This window comes from Eublepharis macularius, chromosome 10, assembly GCF_028583425.1.
Source record: "Eublepharis macularius isolate TG4126 chromosome 10, MPM_Emac_v1.0, whole genome shotgun sequence".
Classification (NCBI taxonomy): domain Eukaryota; kingdom Metazoa; phylum Chordata; class Lepidosauria; order Squamata; family Eublepharidae; genus Eublepharis; species Eublepharis macularius.
Window position 1 is genome coordinate 95955385 of NC_072799.1, and position 27256 is coordinate 95982640.

General features: G+C 46.2%; 1 protein-coding gene across 1 annotated transcript in view; it reads right to left on the reverse strand.

The window, feature by feature from the left end:
* Window positions 1-27056, reverse strand: part of KLB (klotho beta) — a 36836-nt gene extending 9780 nt beyond the window's left edge. Inside the window, exon 1 of the mRNA XM_054990015.1 lies at window positions 26223-27056. Coding sequence (XP_054845990.1) covers window positions 26223-26963 — 741 coding nt within the window. The 5' untranslated portion in view covers window positions 26964-27056. The remainder of the gene's footprint in view (window positions 1-26222) is intronic.
* Between the last annotated feature and the right edge of the window lie 200 nt (window positions 27057-27256).

Here is a 27256-nt window from a genome sequence, read left to right on the forward strand (position 1 = left end):
GGGGTATTGTCACCTGCTCCACTCCTGATCCCAGTCAGGTGAAGGAGGGTGGGCATTGCCATCTGATCTACTCCTGATCTCAGCTGGGGGAAGGGGGCTGGGTATTGTTACCTGCTCTGCTTCTGATTCCAGCTGGGTAAAGGTGGGGCTGTGCATTGCCACCTGATCCGCTCCTAATACCAGCTGGGTTAAGGCAGGGGGTGGGCATTGCCACCTGATCCGCTCCTAATACCAGCTGTGTTAAGGTGGCGGTGGGCATTGCCACCTGCCTCACTCCTAGCACCAGCTGGGTGAAGGCGGAAGGCAGGCGTTGCCACCTGCTCCCATCCTGCTGCTAGCCTGGGCTTCCCACCATGGCACATTTTTTGTAGAGACCATGGTGCCTTGCCTAGGCTTCCCTCCATGGCAGTGCCCTCTGGTGGTGCAGCACGGTATAAAATGAGTTGTCTGAAATACGCTTACTCAATTATATAGTAAGATATTCTCATTCGCGTCAGCATTGTGTTGGAAAGGCTGTAAAGTTGAAGGCACGTACGCACATTGCTGGTGGAAATGTCCACAGATGGAAACATTCTGGAAAGAGGTTCTAACCTCTATTAAAGGTATCACCGGATACGACATTCCTATGCTACCAGAAATTCTCTTTCTAGATCTATGGGGAAATACTTCAGTCCCCTTGATTAGAAGAAACCTTATTAACACACCCTTAATTGCGGCTAAAAGTGCAATTGCAACCAAATGGAAAATAAATCGGCACCAACATTCGATCTCTGGATGACGAAAATCTGGAATCATTTAATTATGGAAAAAATCAATGACAGGCTCTTTCAGAAGGATCACCACGATCCTCAGGACACAGGATTCGGGGAGAAATGGCTCCCGTTTTATGAGTATATTGAGAACAACAGCTTATATCCTACCTCCACCCATTTTTACTCGTAACTGTTATAATTATAGATTTAAGGAATTGTTATGCTGTTGTTATTGTTACATAAATTAAGAAACCGTTCTGTAAACTGTTCTTTCTATTTGAGACTGCTTATCTACTGTATTTTGTATTTAATTGTTTTATTGTTATTATACTTCTCTGATAATTCTCAATAAAATTATTGGGGGGGGGAACTCCATCAAAAGGCAGGAATGCAATGTCCTTCAAGATCTCTACCTTCCCAATTAGCATCGCTTCCCTCTTGTCTGGGTTCAGTTTCAGTTTGTTTGCTGTCAGCCATTTGACCACCTCCTCGCCCACCCCACCACTCCCACTGCAAGTCGCCTAACAGGGCAGGAAGGAGGGGGCTGGGAGGGAGGGGAATGAGTTTGTCCCACTGTGCTGCTGGCGGGGCCTCCTGGGGCCAGGTCCCAAGTGGGCCAGGGGCAACGGGGCTGTGGGTGCCACCCCCTCGCTGGCATCCTAGGTTGTGAGTGCCCCTGTCTAATTTCCATCATGAGGTAAATGCCTGTGAAACTCAACACTGAGTGTGCTCCTGGCTTAAGACTAGCATGCTGTTTTCTGTCCAGTTACCCTTCGTTTCACATCTTCACAGCCATTATTTGAGTAAGCTATCACTGAGGTCAACCTTTGTGATCTCTGAATGCAAAAGCAAAGCTCTGTTGGGAAGGGGGGGTAAAGTGAATAATCTTTGTTTATAAGACTTGGGGCAAACCTTTTAAAATATATTTGACTTACATGGGGTACTTTGACCCCTCATCCCTTAGATAAGGGGGCCTGTCAGATTATCTGGCGTTTACTTTGCCTCTGAGATGGGCATCTTTGCTTTCTGAGGGAGAGAACATCTCTTTACAGGCAGAAAAAAATTCTGACAGACCTTGGGAGAAGCTTTGATTGTCATTGACTCAAACCAAGTCTCCTCAGAATATTAGACCCTTTTTTAATTTTTTGAGAGGGAAGTATGCAAAAATAACTAAGTTGTTACAATCTGCACTCTTCAGTTCCAATATACAAGGTGCAATCCTGTCCTGATTTTTTTTCTGTTCCAAAACATAGTAAACGCAGATCAAAGCAGTCTCAGAAAAGCAGTTGTCCTCGTCATTAGTACAATTTATAATTTGTAAAAATACCATTCCATAACGGAAAGTGGTTTACAGAGCAACCTTAAGTAGACACACTCAGAATTCTATTCCGTGGGGCTTACTCCCAGGAAAGTCGGGGGATTGCACTGGGTGCCCCCCCTCCCGCAATTTGCCAGTATGCAGAGTAGTTTTAATTTTTTTACTAGATTCACTTTTCTGTTCTCCAAAGCAGGATGTAGCTAATTGTAGTGGCAAGAACTGAGAACCTGTCAGTGGTAGCAATGCAGAGGAACAGCTTGGAGCAATCTTGTGTGAGCTATTTGATACGTTTTCAGTGCCACAATCTATGTCATAACATTTGTTCAAGGTCTAGACATTAAAGTTAACCTTTGAGAGAGAGGAAAGGCGGCATCAGCTAGGAACTGCCTAATGAGTCACATCTCTGCCCAGCCAGGAAACGGATGGAGGCCACAGCTTGTGTAACAGTCGGGTAGGAGTTAGAGGTGCTCTTCAGTGCCCATGTGCATCCAGATCATGACGCAGATGGAAAGGGGCTTCAGGCTTCATCCCCCCACAACCTGAAATGGCTTTCAGGGCGGCGGGGGGGGGGCCTGTGCATTTCCTGGGGTTCATGTAGGTTTCCCTAATGGGCAAAGAGCACCCTCCATGACTGTTTCAGGTCAGGAAAATTGCATTGGGGGGCGGTGGGGGGGGTCTGAAATGTGTACTGCATTTCCCATCTGAATCAGACACAACATGCACAGTAAATTAGGAGAAGAATCTGCAACCCACATCACAGGGTGGGGTCCCAGAAACCTTGCATGGGCCATCATGTGTTAATTAGCAACTAGCCGTCCCCCAGCCTAATTTTTACACCGGGTTGTCAGGAAAATAAAACGGTAGAGCCCTGTGTGTTCTGCCCAGAATTCTTTGCATGATGAGTAAAATGTCGCATAGAAAAACACGGCCAGAAGGGGGCGATGTTCTCTTCCAAACAGACACCCTGTCCCTGCCTGTCTCTCCTGGGCCGATTCCAGATGACTAACCTTAAGGCGCTTCATGCCGCCCTCTTCCGGATCGCGACGGGGAAAATGCGAAATATCGCGTTTCCTCGCACGAGTTTTGCGCGTCATCGCGCAAAACTCGCGTGAGGAAACGCGATATTTTGCATTTTCCCTGTCGCGATCCGTAAGAGGGCGGCATGAAGCGCCTTAAGGTTAGTCATCTGGAATCGGCCCTGGTTCTTACTTCTGACAACCAGTTTTGACTTGAGCTCCCATTGACCTTGAACTGCAAAATAAACACGCATAAAACAGCAACCGCAATACGTGCCTTACTTTTTAGCAAATCCTGATTACAATTTCCTCCTCCCCATCTTGCTTCTTAGAACCTAATCTGTTCTACAGCTTGAAGATCAAAGCTGAGCAGGCAGCGCAGGTATGACCCGAATGAACACGGCATTAAAATCCTGCACAGTTCCTTGGTGTTCGTGTAGGTATAGTAGTTAATGGGCAGCCTTTTGGAATGCTTAGATGAACCAAGAATATACCGCTGAGTAGATACTAATGTCTAAATATACCCCAAACGTTGGGCCATTGTTCGGTTCCGCACTCCGTTCTTGCTGCTGGCATTAATGGTGAAGCAAGTTCCATCAGACTTTGGAAATCTGCTTAACATTCGACTTTGCTGCATTTGTTCCAACACAATTGACTGGAAGGCCGCGGGAGAAATATCAGTAGAGGGGAATGTCATTTTGTACTTTGTAGTCAAGATAAGTACAGTGTACAAATGGCTCACCTGACTCCTTTTCCAAACAACAGCTTGCCGGCCTTCCTCTTCCACTCTACACCTTCTTAAAGCCTCATGAAAAGCGGCGTTTGGATTCTGAAGACGTTCTAAAAAACCTCCTCTGCCATTCAGTCTCCAATGTGCCATGCTTGAACACGGTGATTGAAAGAGTGGTGGCTGGGCAACTTCAGGGCTTCTTGAATTAAGCGGATTGTTTGGATTTGTTACAACCTGTTTTCAGGCTGGTTATGGGGCTGACATGGCCTTGGTCACTCTGTGCCAGGAGATGGACAGGGGAGGTGCGACCCCGTTAATTCTCCTGGACTTCTTGATTTTGATGCCCAGGATCATGATCAGGGCTTTATTTCTGGGAAAGGAGGTGGTGGGACTCAGTGGGTTGCCAGCACAGGGAAGGTAGTGCCCTTGGTACCACATGTGCATGTGCAAAGTGTGTGCACGCTCCCAGGACTGCACAATGACGTCACTTTGGGTCAGCTGGAACAAGGGGGAGTTTTTTAAAGTTCAAATCACCCTTGGTGAAAATGGTCATGTGGCTGGTGTCCCTGCCCCCTGATCTCCAGACAGGGGGGAGTTTGGATTGCCCTCCATGCCACACGGCGCGGAGGGCAATCTCAACTCCCCTCTGTCTGGAGATCAGGGGGCGGGGCCACCAGCCACATGACCATTTTCAAGAGGTGCCGGAAGTCTGTTCCACCACGTTCCCCCTGAAAAAAAGCCCTGATCATAATATCCTTTTGGACTGTCTTTCAGAATTGGGACTGGGAGACACTGTTCTATTGGGGTCTCAGTCGTGCCTTGAAGATGCGTTCCAGAGTGTGGTGCTGGGACAATTCCTCTGGCCTACAGGGTTCTGCACGGATCCATCTTGTCCTCAATGCTTTTCAACATCTAAGTCGCTGGGAGAGTCAGCTGGAGATTTGGGCTGAGTTGCCACCAATATGTAGATGACACTCAGCTCTGTCTCATGCAGGTCCCAGTGAGGCTGTGGACACTGTGAACAAGCGTTGACAGGCAGTTTTGGAATGGATGAGGGCTAACAAGCTGAAACGTAATCCCATCAAAATGGAGGTCCTACTGGTGGGGGAAAGGGCTGACCCAGGAAACGGGGTATCTCCTGTGATGGATGGGGTTGCACTTCCCCTAAAAGAGCAGGTTCATAGCTTAGAGGTGCACCTGGACACAGGACTCCTGCTGCTGCCTCCTGCTGGATAAACAAGGGACAGCACTGGCCTGGGGTGCCTTTCACAAGGTAGATAAACTAATAAACCATGGCCTTTCTGTTGTGTCTCAAGGTGGTTTAACAATTCCCAAAATTAAAAACATACAAAATACGATTAAAAAAATTGCCCCCCCTCCAAGAAAAATGCCTGCAGCTTAAACCCCATGAAAAGTCCTCAATAATAATATAGCTTTCTAGCCACATTCTTTCAAGTTGAAATAATAAGCCGTGTTTTCAAGACGGAAACCCAGAGATCAGCTGGAAAACATTGCCACCCTAAGCATGTATACTCAGAATAAACGCCACTGAGTTCTTTTAGGAACAGAGCGGCCATCTTCCAGGTAGCTGCTGGAGTTCTCCTGGAATTACAACTGATCTTCAGAGGAGAGAAATCTGCTCCCCAGGAGAAAATGGCAGGTTCAGTAGGAGAACTCTATGGCATACCATAGAGTCCAGGAGAAACAGACGTCCCTTCCCAGGTACTGCCCCATATCTCCAGGAATATCCCAAGCCAGAACTGGCAACCCTGTTCAGGAAGTATGACTAGGATGCAGCCATCATTAGGGTGAGAAGCCAAGTTGAGTGGCATTTTTGTAGATTCTGCTTAGCTAGGTTGCCAACGATGGGTTGGGAAATTCCCAGAGGTTCGGGGCTGGAGTCTGGGTCGAGGAGGGACTTCTGCAGGCAGGGTTCCCAGGTCCTCTTACCCTCCCAGTGAGAGGTACTTACTTCGTGCCATCCTTGTGTTTTTCTTTGTGTGCATGCAAAGTGATGCATGAGTGATGACTTCACTTCTGGGAAGTGATGTCATCACATTGCCATGGGTGTGCTCTCACGCTTTGCACAGGACTAATTCTGGCCTGTTTGGGGCCAAAATGGCCCCAGCAAAGCATGGGAGCGCTTCAGGAAGTGATGTCGTCGCACCCCCCAGGAGCGAGCACCCTGTTCGTGTTCTCAGGGTGCCTGCTGGTACTGTCCAACTGCCGGGGAGCTTTCCCCCTCCCACTGATTTCTGGCAGATCAGTGGGCAATGGGGCAAATCCCTGGGAGTTTGCCCATCACAGGCACCTGGGAACTCTATCAGCAGGTTGCAATGCGGTAGACTCCACCCCCCAAGCAGCCATTTTCTTTTGTCTGGAGCTCAACTGCAATCCCAGGAGCATTCCAGACCCCACCTGGAGATGGACAGCTATAAGGTCTGCAACCTATCACAGTACAACACATTACAGCGTTTGAATCCTGGACATTCTGTGGGAGGTTCTCTATACTTTAGGATTATTCATCTGCTTACACGTGAAAGCAGCGTGGCTCCATATCACGAGCTATGCTGCATTCTGTCCCCCACTAACTCCCCACATTTCCCATCCACATAGACTTGAGAAGACTGTAGAGTATTGGAGATGGGTAGTTATCATGCGGCATCTATGGGTGGTATCAAGCGACTCCTTTTCCAGCTAAATTGTTAAAATAGGTAATGCATGTTCACTTCCTAACTGTTCTTGAAGATTTACTGTGAAGAATTTCCATTTGCATTTCTGGATGTGTTTGTTATTGGAGGCCATAGCAAAGAGGCAGAGAAATAAGAAAAAGAAATTGCATGGACAACTAATAGCAGCTACTCACAGGAATGCAGCAAATCTTAGAACAGGGCAGTAAGAAGCACTTGCCATTTCAAATACTTACAGCATCCATTTGAAGATAAACAGTAGTCCTGAGACAGAAGCCAGCACAGGTGATCAGGCATTGGGAGGAATATTTGTGACCAATGGGAAATGTAGGGAATGATGGAAGGACAGTGGAGTTTCTTGAGGTCATTACTGATGTCAACAAAACACACATTTGGGTTGCAACCAGAACTGTCCACACAAATTGCAAATTTAAATGCAATTGCACTTGAAAATGAATTGAATTGAAAGAAAGAGAATAAGTGGAGGAAGGTTGGCTAGAATGTCATCTGGATTGCGTGTGATAATAGAGTGAATCAAAATGTTACAATGATGGAGGGGGGGAAATCATTTAGTTTGTCCCATTTTGGGGGCAGAGGGAGACAAATGTCATAAGTATGCAATTTTATGAATCTCACCTAGATTTTAGTAATTATTCCATTAAGGAGTTGTTCAAGGGGGTGAACAACATTGCATCTCTTTTGGAGAATGAAAGTTTTCAGAAAGTAACCTATGGATCTTGATGAAAGATCTAAGATACAACCCCTTCTTGGGACAATCAGGTGGAATTAGATGGGGGCGGGGTGATCATAATAACATAACATAATAACATTCGATTTATATACCGCCCTTCAGGACAACTTAACGCCCACTCAGAGCGGTTTACAAAGTATGCCATTATTATCCCCACAACAAAACACCCTGTGAGGTGGGTGGGGCTGAGAGAGCTCTGAGAGAGCTGTGACTGCCCCAAGGTCACCCAGCTGGCGTCAAGCGGAGGAGGGAGGAATCAAACCCAGTTCTCCAGACTAGAGTCCCGCTGCTCTTAACCACTATACCAACCTGGATCATAGGAAGACATCACGTTTAGCTGTTTTTTCAGAACCTCTACCAAAATACATTGCTTTGAAACTCTTCCTGGCCCATGGAAAAAACTCACAGTAATATATTACTTCATACATTACTTAAAAATATTTTAAATATATAAAATCCTTTTGAAAGGAAGATGTATGTAAGTAACAGTAAATTAGTATTGACTTCAGATAGTTACATAGGCAAAGGATTATCTTGATTCACCTTCCCTATTGTGTGAGTGAAACTAAAAGATTAAGTGGTGACTTCACCAAGGTCTATTTTACCCTAATTAGTAAATAACATTCTCAAGACAATACCTCTCAGAGTATCAAAGGTTTTGGGCCGACAAGAGCCCCTGGATTAGGCTTCGGAGTTCTAGTAACCACAATGGTTACTAGATAACTTAAGTTTTTATCTATATTGTGCCAAAATGAATATGAACTACTGAGGGGGAAACTCAAGGTACATTTTCACAATCCCACAATATGTGTGTAGGGGCCTTCACACAGCTCATGCCCCAGTGATTCCCTAAGGTAGAGTTATGTGAAATTTTAAATTTTAGTGTTTACATATTTATAATACCGAGACTTTGTAAATATCCTTCTTCCAATTTACTCGAACATTCGTTAGGCATGTTTGAACACCCACCAGTTTGGCTTGCCGTGTGCTGGTCACGAATAAGGAGCTGGTTGTCCAAAGATTTTAGTTTGCTTGTTCACTAGCAGATTGAATCTGTTAATCATGTTACTTTGCAAGTATTCGAACAGTACAATGTGGTAAAGAACAACTGGCAATATTTCACACTTGCGCATTCTCACAGAGTCTAATGGCAGTCCTGCGTTCGCCTCCTGCTTCCTTCTCCCCACCCCCACCCCCCACCCCAGAAGTATTGTAGTGTGTCATTTGGCAGCCAATGGCATAAATAATAGGGGTGTGCATTGAGAATTTTTTTGTTTCAGTTTTGAATCCAGAGATTTTGAGCAAACTGTGTACTATTTTTGTTTTTTTCCAGGTGGAGCCCTGCTGGTTTGGCTCTAATCCATTTGAGTTTTTTCCATTATCAGTAGCTACAGACCTGTGCTTTGCAATCAAGACTCTTTGGGGCAGCTGTTTTTGCACTGAACTGCACCAAATATAGTCCTTCCTTTAAACCATCAACCCGCCAAGTTTGAGCACACACACAACAGTGAGGTTCAGTGTTTATGGACCCTGAGGAATACTTGGGGAAGGCCTCAGGGCAAGTGTTGGCTGCGCACGTGCACACTGTTCTTTTCAAGGAGAAATGAAATCTCTGGGCAGCTGTTTTCATACTTAACCAAAAACTGCACCAGCCGTTGGTACTCATCCTAAAATATCAATCGACTGAGTTTTTCCTCAAGCCCAGAACACACACAGCAATGGACCTCGAAGAAGGTGAGTGCTGGCAGGCATACCCAATGGTGGGAAATTGTCTGGGAAAGTGGCTGCAGCAGCAGTGCAGTGGTGCCCAAGCAGGAGGCCGCTCCAACCAGCTCAGCACAGCGACATAAAAAAAATCCCTGCTTTAAGGTAGTGCCAGTAAATTACCTTGCCTTCCTGCCGTTACCTGTGCTGCCATGTCTCCCTGTGCTTTGGCGAATCCTTCCTTTCGACGCTCAGGAAGGATCCACCAATTACAGAAGCAAGACTGAGGTCCGTCCTCAGCTCTGATCTTTGAACTCCAGAATCAAAAAGCCGTGAAAGTCAGTAGACTCTTTCTGGGCTTCAAAATTAAAAGTGTAAATTCCCCTAAAGGCCTTAATATGAGCATCAGATTTCTTGTCACAGTGGACCAGTCGGAGAGACCTGATGAAGGAATTGATTGGCACAACTCAGTGCCCTCTGCTTCTGAGCACCTGTGGTTCTTCGAAAGGCACCGTGCTCTCAACCAAAGAGTAGTCCATGCACACCACGACCACGATTCTTTGTGTTTGGCCCTCAGTTTATTTCTCTATCTTGACTTAATGACAAGGCCATAATGTTGGTTCATGCCGTACCCAAAACATGATAGAGTGAGAGCCCACTGTCAAAGAAAGGTGGGTGGGGGGCTTCTGTGCCATTGACATGGGAGTCAGTGTTAGGTTTTACTCGTACCTCTGCACCAGGAAATGATCCCTCTCCATCCTAAACAACCCTACATCACAGTCAGATAGGTGGGGAGGGGCCTCCGCATACAAGGACCTGATTGGCAGGGAGACAATGCCGTTGCCTGGGAAGCGCCAAAAAGGAAAAAAAGGTGCAGCAGTGTTCCCTTCACTCCAATGGAGTTTAAGAAGCTTTTCCAAAGCAGGCAGGGAGGGAGGAGTATCCCTTTGCAAGCACCGGATTGGCAACGAGACAATGTTGTTGCCAAGGTAGCACTGACAAAAAGGTGCACGCACGCACACTGGGCACAACTCCCCCTTCCAGCCCGCAGACTGCCATTGCCCAGATAGCAACAAAAATGCATTCAGGCATGTTGCATGGTCCCCCCCTTCTCACCATCAGAGTTAATACATGCACGCTCTCTCCCTTTGGGATCCAATTGGTGAACGCCATTAAGGGAAAAAAGATGCTACTGGCCCAGTTCTGGCCTGCCTGCTGTTGCTGCATGGTAAGAATGGAAATGAAAATGGTAGGAGGGTGTCATGTCTGCCCCCCATCCATGCCCTTAATCTTCGTTCTCCTATAGCTGTCTGACTTGTGATCACTGCCATTATTGCCTGTGTATGCTGTGTTACATCGCCAGTGTCTGCTTTGCACACAGGTGCACTATCTGGGGATTCCCACACATGACCTTGTAGACGGTCCGCTTCATGTTGCATTCTAATCTCATTCTCACAGCGCTGTCTGGACCAAGGCACAAACTGTTTCCAGCATTCTGCACAATTCCCACACAAAGTGTGTTTCGAGTTGGGAGGGGGAAGAAAGACTGAGTGGTTAAGAGAAGAGACACTGACCCTGATAGACATTCCTGCCAAAGCCTTACCCAATGCTTAGATGCCTTCCTTTGCTTTTGAGCAGGGCTTTTTTTCAGGGGGAACGCGGTGGAACGGAGTTCCGGAACCTCTTGAAAATGGTCACATGGCTGGTGGCCCCGCCCCCTGATCTCCAGGCAGAGGGGAGTTTCGATTGCCCTCTGCGCCGCTCAGCAGCGTGGAGGGCGATCTAAACCCCTCTGTCTGGAGATCAGGGGGCGGGGCCACCAGCCATGTGACCATTTTCTCTGAGGGCAACCCACTGAGTTCCACCACCTCTTTTTTGCCAGAAAAAAAGCCCTGCTTCTGAGTATCTTGTGGACATATCTATGGAGCTGATCTGAGGCCTGAATAAAGAACTCTTAACCAAGCGCTTGGATGTCTTGCCGTGAGGGTACAGGGGCCTATCTGCCATAGCCTGTCACCCACAAACTGACAGAGGGTACCATTATAAACTTGTTTTCCCAGGTCTAGTTTGCCATTTCGGAAGCTGCGGCAGCAACTGTAACTGAACACTCCATTCTTAAAGGAAGTCTTAACATTTGGTGTTAAGTCTGTACTGTTAAAACTGAATGTGAAGGAGATTAATCATAGTAAATAGCCAATCAAATATATGAAACTACTAAATTATAATGTATTTAAATACAAATGAAAATGGAAAGTCACAAAAACCAATCAAAAACGTGTTCAAAGCATACATTCACACAAATAAAGCCGTTCCAAAAAGCCAAGAAGTCAAAAGTGGAGTCTAATCCAGCAGAAACAAGTCCAGGAATAAACCGCACGGTAAGAGAAAGTCTCAGTCAATGTGAATCAACACAAAGAGCTATTTCAGTTTCTTCAACAGGTGTGAGGAGTGTTGCAGGAAGCGAAACGTCCCAAAGGCGTGGGCTGCACCGCCCAACAAGCAGGGCCAGCAAGGTTGCCTGTTGTTTCATCCAGAAACCTCCTCAGGTGCGGGCACACATCTCACTAGGGTTGCCAGGCCCCCTCAGTCTCCCGGCAGGGGACAGGGGCCTGGCACTTCCCTTTGGGGAGAGGGGGGGTGCGCGCATGCGGAGTGCGCACGTGCCCACCCCCCACAAGCAGAATGATGTCACTTCGGAGGTGATGTCATCGCGCGGCTGGGCACTGCAGAGCGTGCCCGAAACGGGCCGTTCTGCCGCAGATCGGGTCTGGTTTTGAGTCGCTGCAGAGTGTAGGAGCATTCCTGTGCTCCTCAGCTCCTCAGAATGGGTCCGATCTGCAGCAGAACAGGCCCGTTTGGGGCACTGCAGAGTGCAGGAGCGTTCCTGCACTCCGCAGCACCTCAAAAACAGTCCTGATCTGCGCCAAAAGGGGCCCGTTTTGGGGCACTGCAGAGTGCAGGAGCGCTCCTGTGCTCCGCAGCTGCTGAAAACGGGCCATGGATTGGACCCGATTTGAGCACTGCGGAGCACAGGAGCGCTCCGCAGTGGCCCCAATCCGGGCCAAAATGGCCCCGATCCTGATGGCTGTGGCGCACAGGAGCACGCCACACCATGGGGGAGTGCGCAAGGAAGGTGCGCGCCCCCTGCTGCTCAGGTAAGTGGGGGCAGGGGTGTGGGGAGCGGGGGCAGGAGATCCCCCACCCCCACCGGGGGTCTGGGATCCCTACACCTCACCAATGAATTATCCTGAGAAATCCTATCAATCAGTCAAAGGGCAAAATCAACGAACAGAAGCGAGAATGGCAGCTTGAATGGCTTTTGAACAAAGTATGCTCAACCACAGAATCCGTTCCCCTCAAAATGTGCTGCCTCCCTAGTTAGCATACTGTCAAATTAGGAGAGGATTCCTTCCTGAAGGTTAGTTGACCAAAAATTGGAATCGCTAGGTTTTACTTCTGACCTCGTACTATCGATGGCCGATAAAATAGTATTAGCTCAGGTTAAAAAACAGCTATCAGAGGCTCAATTTTATAAGTATAATTTGTGGGCTAGAAGGGTGTGCTCTCTTTCCTATTATGGCTTAGAACCTCCATTGACTCTCCCTGCATATTTAAAATTTTCGACTATCTCCAGCTATTGCAATATGTTTCTGGTTGCCAGATTAAATGTTGTGCTATCACTTGGATTAAAGGGCCATTTTGAGGGCCCTCCTTTTTCAGGGCACTGGTGTTTTTGCAATACAGGAAAAATAGGCATTTTGGCTCATTTGGTTTTGGAATGCCTTCTAGCTAACGAAGATAGAGAAAGACGGGTAACTCAATTGTTAAAGAAGAACAAGTCTACAAGTAATGGCTAAAGATGATCTATTCTTTTGCATAATGTTGTCCTGAATATTACAAAATCCATGGCTTCTTATCCCTTAGTTACTCAGCATAAAACTAAAATTAGAAAATGTTCACAATTAGGGTGGATGTTTTTGTTTGTTCATGTTTGTTTGTTTTTTCTTTTAAGTCAGTGTAGTTAGGCTTAAGACTATGGCCAGTAAAGCCCGACCATTAAAGGAAAGGAACACAGTAATACACAGCACCTTACACTGACAATACTGATGCAGCACTCTTCCTGCTTTAGAAGAGGTGCTCAAAATATGACGAAAGAGTCCTTCTCAGGAACAGTTGGTGGTTAAGACAAAATAAAATTTTTATATATTTGTCTTAAAAAAACTACACTTGCTTCTGAATTGTAAGTTTTGTCACCAAAATTTCAGCATCGACACCCAGTTTCCTGCCCTTCAAAGTCTCTCTTCAGAATTTAAAATTCCAACTGTTAATTCAAAATTATGCATTTATTTACAACAGGTAAGTGCTGACTTTCTGCCTGATCATGGCCCCCAATTTTAAAAATGTACAGCTCAGACCGTCGCCCTCAGTCATGTCCAGACCATTTGTCCAGACCATGGTTTCTCCCAAGTGGCCACGGCTCTCCGGTCCTCAGGAAGAGAAACGTCTTTCTTTGCACCTGAGATCCTTTAACTGGAGATGCCAAGGGTCGAACTTTTCTGTGTGTAGTGCAGATATGACGCAACTCGTTCTTTTCTCTCTGTGCTTCTTAATCTAGGAGTCAGAGTGATTCCGCACACGTTGGATAATGCACTTCCAATCCTCTTTATAGATCATTTGGAACGGATTTTTGTGTGTGTGCGGAACAAAAAATCCAACTCAAATGACTGATAAAGTGCATTGAAAGTGCATTATCCAACGTGTGCGGAATCAAAGTATATTTGCACTATGAGATACAAGTTAGCAGTTATTTCGCTGTTTTTCTTTTCTTTTTCACTCCAGTTGGATTGCTGATCATGAGTTGCTATAGACAACTGCATGCATACAGCAAGATATTCTTACAGCCAAAACAGAAATGAATCTTGTTGCATCTTAATAACTAACGGATTCATTGAAGCATAAATCTCCATGGGCCAGAGCCCACCTCGTTCCATGCATTCTCAGCCAGCAGATGTATACACGGACTTGGATTTGGGGGTGGGGTGTTGAACAGAGGGTTGAAAGCCCCGTTGTGCTTCAGAGATTTTGAACACCCTGAAAAAGGCAACTGCCGAATTTGCCGATACACGCTTATATCTCCTGGGCCTCTCAATTCTGTTCTCAACAGAACTGGTTTATTTAGATCTCCTGTAGACAATAGACCGAGTGGTATGTTTAGGGTGGTAGCTGGAGGCATGTACATATGAGTATCGGTCTGTTGGTTTCCGGTATGAGGTGGTATTTATTCGTCCATTATGTAGTTGTACAGTGGTGTCCAGGAAGCGTACCTGTTGTGTAGAGTGGTCCAGGCTTAGGTTGATAGTAGGGTGAAAGTTATTGAAGTCTTGATGAAATCTCTCAAGAGCTTCCTTCCCATGGGTCCAAATGATGAAGATGTCATCCAGGAATCTTAAGTATAGTAGTGGTTCCAGTGGATGGGAGCTGAGGAAGCGTTGCTCCAATCCGCCATGAATATGTTAGCATATTGTGGTGCCATGCGTGTGCCCATGGCTGTGCCATTAATCTGTAGATATAAGTTGTCACCAAATTCGAAGTAATTGTGAGTGAGTACAAAGTGACAAAGTTCAGTGGCGAGGTGTGTTGTGGTTTTGTCCAGGATAATATTCCTTATGGCTTGCAGTCCATCTGCATGTGGGATACTGGTGTATAGAGCCTCCACATCCATGGTTGCTAGGATGGTGTCATCAGGTAGGTTGTCGATGGACTGTATTTTCCTGAGGAAGTCAGTGGTGTCCCGTAAGTAGCTGCGTGTGCTGGTGGCATAGGGCCTGAGGATAGAGTCCATGTATCCCGAGACTCCTACTGTGATAGTGCCTATTCCTGAAACAATGGGGCGTCCCGGGTTACCTGGTTTGTGGATTTGGGGTAGTAGGTAGAATCTTCCTGGTCGTGGTTCCTGGGGTGTGTCCATATGGATGCGTTCTTGTATGTCCACGGGAAGAGTCTTCAATATTTTATTGAGTTCTCTTTTGTATTGCTCCGTAGGATCAGCATTTTATAGAACGTTGTGTTGGAGAGTTGTCTTTCTGCTTCCTGTATATAATTCTGTTTGTCCATGATGACCACTGCTCCGCCTTTGTCGGCTTCCTTGATTACGATGCGATTCTGATCGCATCGATTCTGGCATGTTTTGATGGCACCCTCCCCCTTCCCCCCCAATTGCCTCTTCTCTCTCCTCCCCTTCTCTCCCTCCTCTTCTGTATTTGACCAGTCTCTGTATCAGGCATCTGACGAAGAGAACTGTGACTCTCGAAAGCTTATGCTACAATAAAATTGGTTAGTCTTAAAGGTGCTACTGGGCTCTTTTTGATTTTGCTACCACAGACTAACACGGCTCACTCCTCTGCATCTATGACCGTTGGGAAGAAAGAAAGGGTATAAATGAAATTAAGTAATCCAACACAAACATCAAACCTGTATTGATTTTCAAGACTAACGCTTGTACTTACTTTTGCAATTCTGCCATTCTTTTTCAACTCATAAAACTGTAAACAGCCACATTTTTAAAAAGTGACATATATCCACCTTCTGAAGGAAACTGAACCTGCAAAGCTGTGCTCAACTTCCCACTCTCTGGGTTACTGAAATACTGGATGAATTCAGCATTTGTAATTGCACTTAATTATTGCATTTCTATAGTTAGAAGATGACTGCATGGAATTCCCATTTCTTTTTATTCAGTAAGTGGGATATTTAACACTGGCCCGTGGTTTGAGAGAAGGCGTCAAAGAGCTGGGTCTGGTGCGCATTCGCTGCCGCGGTCTCCTCCCGGTGTTTGCGGATCAGCCCCTTTCTTTTCTTACTTCCGCCTCTTCCCCCCCTCTCCCCCCGCCGCCTTCTCCATCTCTCTTTCAGCTGATTCAGAAATGCTTCAACATGGAGGTTTTGCTCGGGACTAGCATCCAAACGGGTTTAGGTGTCGTCGTCGTCGTTGTTTTTGCATCCACACAATGTTATGTGACACCCATGAGCTAGGTGCTTCAGCCTAGGGTGGTGGAGTCAGTGTCTGGAGCTGAACGGCCAAGGAGACGGCTGCTTGCAGGGGGACTTAACAATATTTTATGAGCTCTTATCACCTTGAATAGGGTAACTGGGAAACACTGTATGTGAAAACAAATGAGTAAAAAAAAAAAAGGAAGGGATAAATTTAGCTTGGTATTATTGCTGGAATAATTTTATTATTGCAGGGCTGTAATTCATAAACTGAAGACAGAGCGTGGGTTTTAGTTTGTTTCCGTAATCAAGAGGACTGGAGCAAGGAACTCTGGCATTTGGTGCCTCTGCTTGGCAGAGGCCTAATCCTGGCCGTTTCTGGCCTGAATTGGGCCAAAATGGCCAGAAGGGCCCCAAATGGCCTGAATCAGGCCCATAACTGCCAAGTTATGGCCCAAACTGGGCCGAAAGGGCCAGAAACGGCCCAGATCTGGCCAAAATTGGCCTGGAATGGGCTGCTGCCGCACGAGAGAACACTCGCCCACCAAGAAGCAGCCTGATCCTGGCTGTTTCAGACCTAAATTGGGCCCAAAATGGCCAGAAGGGGCCCATAACAGCCAGGATGGGAACCAAAATGGCCAGGATTGGGCCGCTGCTGGGCGGGGGAGTGTTCCTCCACCCAGCAGAGGCCCAATCCTGGCCATTTTGTGCCCAAATTAGCTGAAAGGAGCCCAAAACGGCTAGGATTGGGCCTGAAACAGCCAGGATTGGGCCGTTGCCGGGTGGGGGAGTGTTCCCCTGCCTGGCAGATGCCAAAACCAGGCAGTTATGGGCCTGATCCAGGCCAACTTAGGCTCAAATTGGGCTCAAATGCCAAAAAGGGCCTCAAATGGTCAGCACTGGGCCCAAAAATGCCAAGATTGGGCCACTGCTCAGTGGGAGGGGTGTTCCCCTGCCCGGCAGAGGCCCAATCCTGGCTGTTTCAGGCCCAATCCAGGCCATTATGGGGCAAAATGGCCCAGATCAGGTCCAGGTTGGTCTGGAATGGGCTACTGCCGGGTGGGGTAACCCTCCCCTGCCTGGAATTAGCCTGATCCTGGCTGTTTCAGGCCTGATCCTGGCCATTTCGGGTCCTAAAATGGCTAAAATGGGCCCAAAATGGTCCGGATCAGGCCCGAGTCAGCCTGGAACCGGCCCCTGCTGGGTGGGGTAACCCTCCCCTGCCTGGTAGCAGCCTGATCCTGGCTGTTTCAGGCCTAATCTGGGCCCAAAATGGCTGAAACAGACCATTTGAAAAATACCCCTTAAAATACCCACCTGTCCCATGGGCTCAGGAGCGTGCCCCCAACCTGGAAGCACCACATTGCCAGGGGAGGGGGCACCCCAGGAAGTGCAACCCCCCCACCAGCCAAGTAAGTGGGTGCGGGGTGAAAGGGTGGGATCAGGGGATCCGCCACCCTGGGCAGGTGAATGGGAACCCTACACGTGGGTAGTTTTAGAAGAGGTGCCGGAATGCCATTCCGGGGCGTTCCAGCTCAAAAAAATCCCTGGTTGGCTGCAAGTTTCTCTTCTTTGTTGTACCTATGTGTTTGGTTGTAAAAATCTAGTTGTATTGGTCTGACTATTAAAAGGTTTTATTTTAAAGGAATTTCTTAATTTACATTTACCCTGCAAATCTGGTTCCTAATTTAGCCCCATTGAATCCATGTAAAAAGAGGTTTTACAGCCAAACTACATGAGACATAAGGAAGTTGTTCTTCATGTGTTGGGTCCCGCAAGGTTCCGTGGGTAGTGTAGTTTTGCAAAGAGCAGCTTTTGATGCAACTCTCCACCGGGGGAAGAGCGATGAGAGGGATTCTCTCTCTCTCTCTCTCTCTTGCAAAAAGCCTCGGCTCGGGTTTTCCTCTGGGAGCTTGTGGGATGGGAGGGGGGTGTAACAGGAGGCAGAAAATCCAGGGCAGCGTTTTTTGCAAGCGAGAGAGAGGATCCTCACCACCGCTCTTCTCCTCAGTGGAGAATTTCATCATGGATTCTCTCTTGCGAAAAAAGCTGCCCTTGATTTCCCGGCTCCTGTTATGCCCCCCCCCGCCCCCAAACCCCCAGAGGAAAACCCAAGCTGAGGCTTTTTGCAAGAGAGAGAGAGAGAGATTCCCCAGCGAGGAATTGCATCGAGCAGCTGTTCTTTGTAAGACTACACTACCCAGGGAACCTTACGGGACCCGACACGTGAAGAACAGGTGTCTGGTGTCTTGTGCAGTCACACAATGCCATGCCCTAGGTTTCCCTTGCTTTGTTCTGATCTTTCTCAAATCTAGTTGGTTTGATATTATGATGAGGCAGGTTGTAATTCAAGTGTGTTTACACACTCTGTGCTGAAAACAGTGCACATTTTTGCAAGTCACACTATGGTATTTTCCTTGCTCCAGCCCCTAGTGCTATTACCCCTGTCTCTGCTCCATGGGAGGGCTTTTTAAAAACTGACACATCACTACGGTGTAAGTTTCAGGTGGGTAGCCGTGTTGGTCTGTAGTAGATGAGCAGGATTTGGGTCCAGCAGCACCTTAAAGACCAACTAGATTTCCAGGGTCTGACAAGGAGAGCTTACACTCTCAAAAGCTCATTCTCTGGAAATCTAATTGGTTTTTTAAAGTGCTACTGGACCTGAATCTCACTATAGTGTTAGAGCCAAGCTACAAGTGACGCCTGACACAGGTTGGACACTTATCAGTTTCCCTCAAGTTTTGATGGGAAATGTAGGCATCCTGGTCTTGCAACTGTAATGGAGAGCCAAGCTGTAAAACCTGGACGCCTACATTTCCCATCAAAACTTGAGGGAAGCTGACAAGTGTCCAACCTGTGTAAGGCGTCACTTGTAGCTTGGCTCTTAGTCTATAGCAGTATGTCAATATCAGCGTGTTTGTTTTTTTTAAAGTCCCCAAAAGCCCTCTGGTGGCATCAAGGGGAATGGCAGCTGCAGTGGGCTGAGTCCAACCAACAGACTAGCCCTTGTTCATAGATCCAGAGGAGTGAGCCGTGTTAGTCTGTAGTGGCAAAATCAAAAAGAGTCCAGTAGCACCTTTAAGACTAACCAATTTTATTGTAGCATAAGCTTTCGAGAATCACAGTTCTCTTCGTCAAATGCATGGAGGGCCAAAAGAGAAACTGGTCAGATATAGAGGAGGAGAGGGGAGGGCAGGTTAGATGCAAACAGCTCCTTCTGATATGTAGATGCAAACAGCTCCTTCTGATATGGAGATCAGTTTGCTTCTGTAAAGGTTCAGAGGAGTTAGAAGTGTTAGTCTGTAGTAGCAAAATCAAAAAGAGTCCAGTAGCACCTCCAAGACCAACCAATTGCACTGCAGCACAAGCCTTCGAGAATCACAGCTCTCCCCGTCAGATGCATCTGACAAAGAGAACTGCGATCCTCGAAAGCCCACGCCAGGTGCCACTGGCCTCCCCCTGACCCCGCTTCTGTAAAGGAAATCAGTTACCTGTGATACTGAGATAACCATTCATAGTCCCTATTCAGTCCCAGCTTGACAGAGTCAAATTTATATATGAATTCCAATTCAGCAGCTTCCCATTGGATTTTGTTTTTGAAAAGTTTCTGTTGAACTACAGCGACCTTTAAGTCTTTGATGGAATGTCCTGGTAGATTGAAGTGTTCTCCCACTGGTTTCTGGATGTTGCCATTTCTAATGTCAGATTTGTGTCCATTTATTCTTTTGCGTAGAGGTTGGCTGGTTTGTCCAATGTACAGAGCAGAAGGACATTGTTGGCACATGAGGGCATATATCAGATTGGAGGATGAGCAGCTGTAAGAGCCAGAGACAGTGTAGTTGACGCCATTGGGTCCTGTAATTGTATTCCCTGGGTAGATATAGGGGCAGAGCTGGCATCTGGGTCTCTTGCAGGGCCTGGTACCTGTGCTGGTGACTCTGCTAGTTGTACAGTGGTGTCCAGGAAGAGTACCTGTTGTGTAGAGTGGTCCAGGCTCAGGTTGATAGTAGGGTGAAAGTTACGTTACAACCGTATCTGCTCCAATGCTCTGGATCGTGACTGAATAGGGACTATGAATGGTTATCTCATTATCACAGGTAACTGATTTCCTTTACAGAAGCGGGGTCAGGGGGAGGCCAGTGGCACCTGGCGTGGGCTTTCGAGGACCACAGTTCTCTTTGTCAGATGCATCTGGCGGGGAGGACTGTGGTTATCGAAGGCTTGTGCTGCAGTGGAATTGGTTGGTCTTGGAGGTGCTACTGGACTCTTTTTGATTTTGCTACTACAGACTAACACTTCTAATTCCTCTGAACCTTTACAGAAGCAAACTGATCTCCATATCAGACGGAACTGTTTGCATCTACATATCAGAAGGAGCTGTTTGCATCTAACCCGCCCTCCCCTCTCCTCCTCTATATCTGACCAGTTTCTTTTGGCCCTCCATGCATCTGACGAAGAGAACTGTGATTCTCGAAAGCTTATGCTACAATAAAATTGGTTAGTCTCCAAGGTGCTGCTGGACTAGCCCTTGTGTGGCTGCTCTGCTGCCCCTGCAGATGCATCTGAATTGGCAGTAACAAGGAGAGGTCCATGGAGAATTGCTGCCCAATGGAAGCAGCCTGTGACACTTGGTGACTTGCAGGTGGGCATGGGAACAGCCCCACTGCAATGTATTGTGAGTTAAAGGGCGTGCGGTGCTTTTTAAGTTGTCTGTGCTTGAGCTCATTGCCACGTGCAAGCTACTCATCATTGCTGAAGTCACACACATCTGAGCTAGGCCTTATTTAACAACAACAACAACAACAACAACAAAGAAAAGAGAGGCCTGAATAATTACATCAGTAGAAGTACAGAAAAATTACTTCAGGCTGTGAAAACAGAGGACATATTAAAAATTACTGAAACAAAGGCTGAATACAAGAAGAAACAGTTTGAGAATAGATTAAATGGCTGGAAGAACAAACAGTTACATGGCCAACATCTAAAAAATATTGAAGAAAAAAGTGATAACAGCCTAATGTGGGTACAGACAAGAAAGAAACTTAAGGTCTGATCTTCGTAGCACAAGAACAAGCATTGCAAACAAATGTTATGAAAGCCGAAATTCAGAAAATCAATGAAAATCCAAAATGTCGACTTTGCCAGGAAAAAGATGAAACTGTGTCCCACCTTATCTCTGAATGCAGCAAAATTGCACAGACGGATTACAAAGCTAGACATGACAGGGTTGCAAAGCTGATTAATTGGTCATTATGTAAAAAGTATAACTTGCCAGTATCAAAGAATTCATGGGAACGTCAGATGGAAAAGGTGCTAGAAAATGAACAAGTCAAGATCTTGTGGGAGTTCAGAATTCAAACTGATCGGCACCTTGAACATAATACACCAGACATAACAGTTGTGGAATATTGAAAAGTCTGGATAATTGACATTGCAATTCCTGGGGATGCCAGCGTGGAAGAAAAAGAGCGTGAGAAAAGGATTAAATATATAGAGATCTGGCAACAGAAACTACCCAATGACTTAATGCCCACTCAAAGGGGTTTTGTCATATATGTCTGTCTACGTATCTGCCATGAGTATTTTTCTGTATTCTGTACTCTGTACTGATCCTCTGAGAGTACAGAACTTGCATATCAGTGGCCTGTTTGGCTGGGAGTTGTTTATCTTACAGGTGCCTGCTGTGGTGTCTACTTTTGTTTTCGCGGCCGCTTGAGAATGTGTCTTTGAGGGCCAGCTTGTGCCTGGGAACTGAAAATGACTTCGTTATTTGCTTCTCTCCTCAAAACCCCTTTCTGTCTCTTTCGCACCAGAATCCTAACCGCCCATATCCTACAGGCAGGAACTTGCCCTATAACTAACCTCTCCAAACTTCTACACGTCACTTCTGCCAATACCTTTGTCTGTGTATGCTGATGCTGATGGACCTCTAATAAAGTAACTTTAACTCATACACTGGAGTGTGTGCAGTAGAGTACTATGGAGATCTAACTGCCAAAACCTGACAGGTTTACAAAGTATGTCATTATTATTCCCAAAATAGAAAAGAGTCCAGTAGCACCTTTAAGACTAACCAACTTTACTGTGGCATAAGCTTTCGAGAATCACAGTTCTCTTCATCAGATGCATGGAGGGTAAGAAGAAACTGGTCAGATATATATAGGTGGAGAGGGGAGTAGATGCAATCAGTGGCTTCTGATAATGGGATCGGTTTGCTTCTGATAATGAAATCAGTTACTTCTGATAATGAGATAACCATTTATAGTCTCTATTCAATCCAAGCCTGACTTAATCAAATTTACGTATGAATTCCTATTCAGCAGCTTCCCGTTGGATTCTGTTTTTGAAGTGTTCTCCCACTGGTTTCTGGATGTTGCCATTTTTTATGTCAGATTTGTGTCCATTTATTCTTTTGCGCAGAGGTTGGCTGGGTTTTTCTATGTACAGAGCAGATGGACATTGTTGGCACATGAGGGCATATATCAGATTGGAGGATGAGCAGCTGTGAGAGCCAGAGACAGTGTAGTTGATGCCATTGGGTCCTGTAATTGTATTCCCTGGGTAGATATAGGGGCAGAGCTGGCATCTGGGTCTGTTGCAGGGCCTGTTACCTGTGCTGGTGACTCTGCTGGCCGATTCATGATTGTAAGTGAGAAGTTGTTTAAGGTTGGGGGGCTGTCTGTAGGCAAGGAGAGGTCTTCCACCCAGGGCTTCTGAGAGAGAGGTATCATTTTCCAGGATGGGTTGTAGCTCACTGATGATACGTTGGATGGGTTTGAGCTGGGAGCTATAGGTGACAACCAGTGGTGTTCTGTTGTTAGTTCCTTTAGGTTTGTCCTGGAGCAGACTGTTTCTGGGTACTAGTCTGGCCCTGTTAATTTGTTTCTTCACTTCATTTGGTGGGTACTGTAGTCCCAGAAATGCTTGTTATAAATCTCTTAAGTGGGAGTCCCTATCAAGAGCATTAGAGCAGATACGTTTGTAACGTAAGGCTTGGCTGTAGACAATCGACCGAGTGGTATGTTTAGGGTGGTAGCTGGAGGCATGTAGATATGAGTATAAGTCGGTGGGTTTCTGGTATAAGGTGGTATTTATCTGTCCATTATGTAGTTGTACAGTGGTGTCCAGGAAGTGTACCTGTTGTGTAGAGTGGTCCAGGCTTAGGTTGATAGTAGGGTGAAAGTTGTTTAAGTCCTGTGGTTGTTGTGGATTTTCTGGGCTGTATAGCTGTGGTCTTGGCATTGTAGTTCCTGACGTTTCGCCAGCAGTTATGACACTGAGAGATCTCTTGTCTTTTGGTGCCACACCTCTGAAGATGCCAGTCACAGCTGTTGGTGAAACGTCAGGAACTACAATGCCAAGACCATGGCTATACAGCCCGGAAAATCAACAACAACCATCGTTCTCCGGCTGTGAAAGCCTTCGACAATACATGTTTAAGTCCTGATGAAATCTCTCAAGGGCTTCCTTCCCATGGGTCCAAATGATGAAAATGTCATCCAAGAATCTTAAGTACAGGAGTGGTTCCAGTGGATGGGAGCTGAGGAAGCGTTGCTCCAAGTCTGCCATGAATATGTTAGCATATTGTGGTGCCATGTGTGTGCCCATGGCTGTGCTATTAACTTGTAGATATAGGCTGTCACCAAATCTGAAGTAATTGTGAGCGAGTACGAAGTGGCAAAGTTCAGAGGCGAGGTGTGCTGTGGTTTTGTCTGGGATAATATTCCTGACTATTATTCCCACAACAAAACACCCTGTGAGGTGGGTGGGGCTGAGAGCGCTCCGAGAGAGCTGTGACTGACCCAAGTTCACCCAGCTGGCTTCAAGCGGAGGAGTGGGGAATCAAACCCAGCTCTCCAGATTAGAGTCCCGCACTCTTAACCACTACACCAAACTGGCTACTAGTCCCCTCTTTTCCCCTCTGCCCAGGAATACATCCAATGCAAGCTTGTTATTTGCTCAGTGACTTAATGCTTTTGCATATTGGATGAGAATTAGGTCTTGTTTTTCTCCAAGCATCAATGTGCAAACAATTTGCTAACACCTGCATGCATAGGCTAGCAATTTTTTTTCTGGAGGATGGTGACATTTTGGGCCACAAAATTCCAGTTGTCTTTTTTTCTGTGGGCTTACACGCAAGACACAAAGCTCAGCGTTTGTAGCTGTTGGGTGCTCTTTTAAGTACCGCACACTTATTTGCTTATTTTTAAATTTCTGATTTGCTTTTCTCTCTGACTGGGACCTAAAGCGACTTTTTGCATCACTCTTGTGAGATAAGTTGGGTTGAGAGATTGTGATGGGCCCAGGATCACACGGTGAACTGCCATGGCCGAGTGGGGCTTTGAACCTGGTTGTCTCCAGTCCTAGTCCTACTACACCACGCCGGCTTTCTAACTCCTGCCCATTTCTAGCTCTCACGTTGACTCCCTTTTGCTGCCCTAGAAGCAATTTCTAGAGTGGCATCTCCGTACTTTTGCAACGCAGTCTAGAGGCCTGTGCAGGAGCAGAGGGGGAGCCCCAAAGCCAGTCATGTGACTAGTGATGGTGGCACCCACCATGGACAGGCCTCTTATATATTTTGCTGTGGACTGTGGCATGGAGAAGCAAGCAAGGATACAGATAAGTTAACCACATATGGACAACCTAAGAACTTGCCAGGCCCCAACATTTCTTAATTCTTTCCTTTCGGCCTGGTCTCTAGGTGAGATAACAGTGCCTCTGCTACAGGGCCCTTTAAAGATACCATTTCCCCTCCTGTTACCATTCCAAAGAAGGTCTCATGGGAACTGAAATTGTTGGTGAATTGTAGTTGTACAGTAGAAGAAAGAAGATAAAGGAAAGTTCTCATTCTATAACTGTAAAGTTACCATTAAAAAATAACTGTAGTGGGTATTTTTGTGAAACTTCCTGAACTATGTTATTTCTCATCTGGAGCAGTTGCTGTTGTAATATTGCTGAATTTCATTTCTAACAGCAGAAAATGCAAAAGCAGGCAGAAGAGCCGGATTCGGGTCCAGCGGCACCTTAGAGACCAACGAGATTTCCAGGGCGTGAGCTTCAGAGAGTCACAGCTCCCTTCATCGGGCACATGCCTCGTACTTCTTGCTTACAGATTTAGGATCTGGTCTGCCTCTAATTTCGCTGAGCATTCAGTAAATAACGGAAAGATTGCTTCTTTGGTGTGTGTAATCCAACATAGCAAGGAAGAGCCAGGTACTTTAACCCACCGTTAAAAATTATACAAGTGAAAACAGGATTCGATTGATGTCATTCTGAAATTCTTCAATATTGACATAAAGGATGTTTCTCTTCAAACAATTTATAAGAACCTGGTAACCTTGTTGGTTCAGAACAGTGGCCGCTTATTTGCAAGAGGACTTTACTGTGCTGGACGTGTAGTTTAATTATTCTGTATTTATGGCGGCTTCATCTAGCTACAACTTGTCAGATTTCAGACAGTTCAATACATATTTGTTTATGCTTATCAAATAATTTCAGTGTATGAGGGTATTATTGTCGGACTAGACAAACAAAATTTGGAAGGGAGTGCAACCTTTTTAGGGAACATACTACAATAATTAATGTTTACAAAGATGAAAACGGAGGAGCAGAGAAGGGTGTTGCAAGCTTTTTAAAGCCCCCATTGAGGAGAAAAGTGAAGTATGAAGATCTTCCTAAATAAATAACAGCACCATTAAATCAAAGTTCGATGTTAAGTTCTATTGATTCTAATGGAAACGAACAGTGCAATGCTTACTCAGAAGTAAGGCCCAATGGGTTGGATCCAACCAGATATTCCAGCGATGGAAAAGGGAGGAGGATGAGGTTCCTTCGGATGACCAAAAAGGCTCTACTGGGCAATATGGGAGCTGCACGGGGGAAAGCCACTGGGGACGGGGGCTGTAGTAAAAGGGGGAAATGGCCAAGATTGAATGAAAAAGCTGGCAGGGTCCAACCCACTGAATTTAATGTTACTTATCCCTTGTAAAGACTGCAGTTTGAAGCACATGCTTAGCTCACCCTTTGAAAGAAGCAGGACTTAAACAGCCCGTGCACTTTGGCTGAAGCATGTCCTAAGACTGCAGTTTAATTTTCCAGTTAGTGGTACAATTATTATACTAACAGACAAGAGAGGACACAAGAAGACGTTTTTTAAAAAAGTTATAGGCTATGACAATTAAGATTATGTATTTAAGCACCTCGTGTACACTCCTGCTTTTCTTTGTTATTTAGTACTTTTGCTGATATGATGAAGTCTGGCTGTACTATACCTTGATCAGGTTATGTCCTACAGTGTAGACAGCTGCTCCTTCCTGCCTCTCCCCTGGAGCATGGATACCTGTGCCATACCCTTGCCAAGCAACTAGGTAAGGATTGTGGACTGTAATCCAGTATTTAACTCGATCCCCGAAGGCTTTGAAGCAAAACATAGCAAAGTCACTGAATATATCAATGAGGGATTCATTTTTCCAGCCTCCATATTCCTCTTGCAGCGTCAAAGGTAAATCCCAGTGGTAAAGGGTGACTACAGGCTCAATCCGTCTGTGAAGGAGAGAATTGAGGAGTCTGTTGTAGTAATGGAGCCCTTTCTCATTGACAGCTGTTACCACCCCTGTGGGAAAGAGCCTTGGCCATGAAATTGAAAACTGGTAAGAGGAAACTCCCAAAAAATCCAGAGCTGACAAATCTTTTTCCAGGAAAGTGTAGCTGTCGCTGGAGTCATCATCTGTCATGGAACCAGCTCGGAGAGGTGACTGGATGAAGTACTCCCATATTGAGGGTCCCTTTCCATCCTTCCGCTGGCTGCCCTCCACTTGGAAAGCACTAGTCCCTACGCCCCAGAGGAACTCTGGGGGGAAGGTGTCGTACAGAAACATCTGAGTTTCATTCACAGGACTTAAATTAGGGTCTTTTATCCACACGGATCTTCCATTCATGTCAAATCCAGTAACTATCCACACAAAAACCAGTGCCCCTAAGGCTAGAGATCCTTTCCGGTACCACACAAGCATTGCGTGTCCCACTGGAGCATATGTTAAAAGTCAAATTTCTCTTACTGAGACAGGATAAAAATCCATTCCCCTCCCCGGGCTCTCTGCCGCACCGCCTGTCTTCATTTGCTGCTAACTGCTGAACCGTCTTATCAAAGCTTCAGTTAAAAAAAAAAAACACCTTGTGATTGTAAAACCCCTGTCAATTATTAGCTTGGACTACAGGACTTAGGATGGGTCACAATAAGCGACATAATCCCTGGGAGGAGGCTTTCTTATCGTCACTGGGACACCTATGAGGCATATTTTCTTGT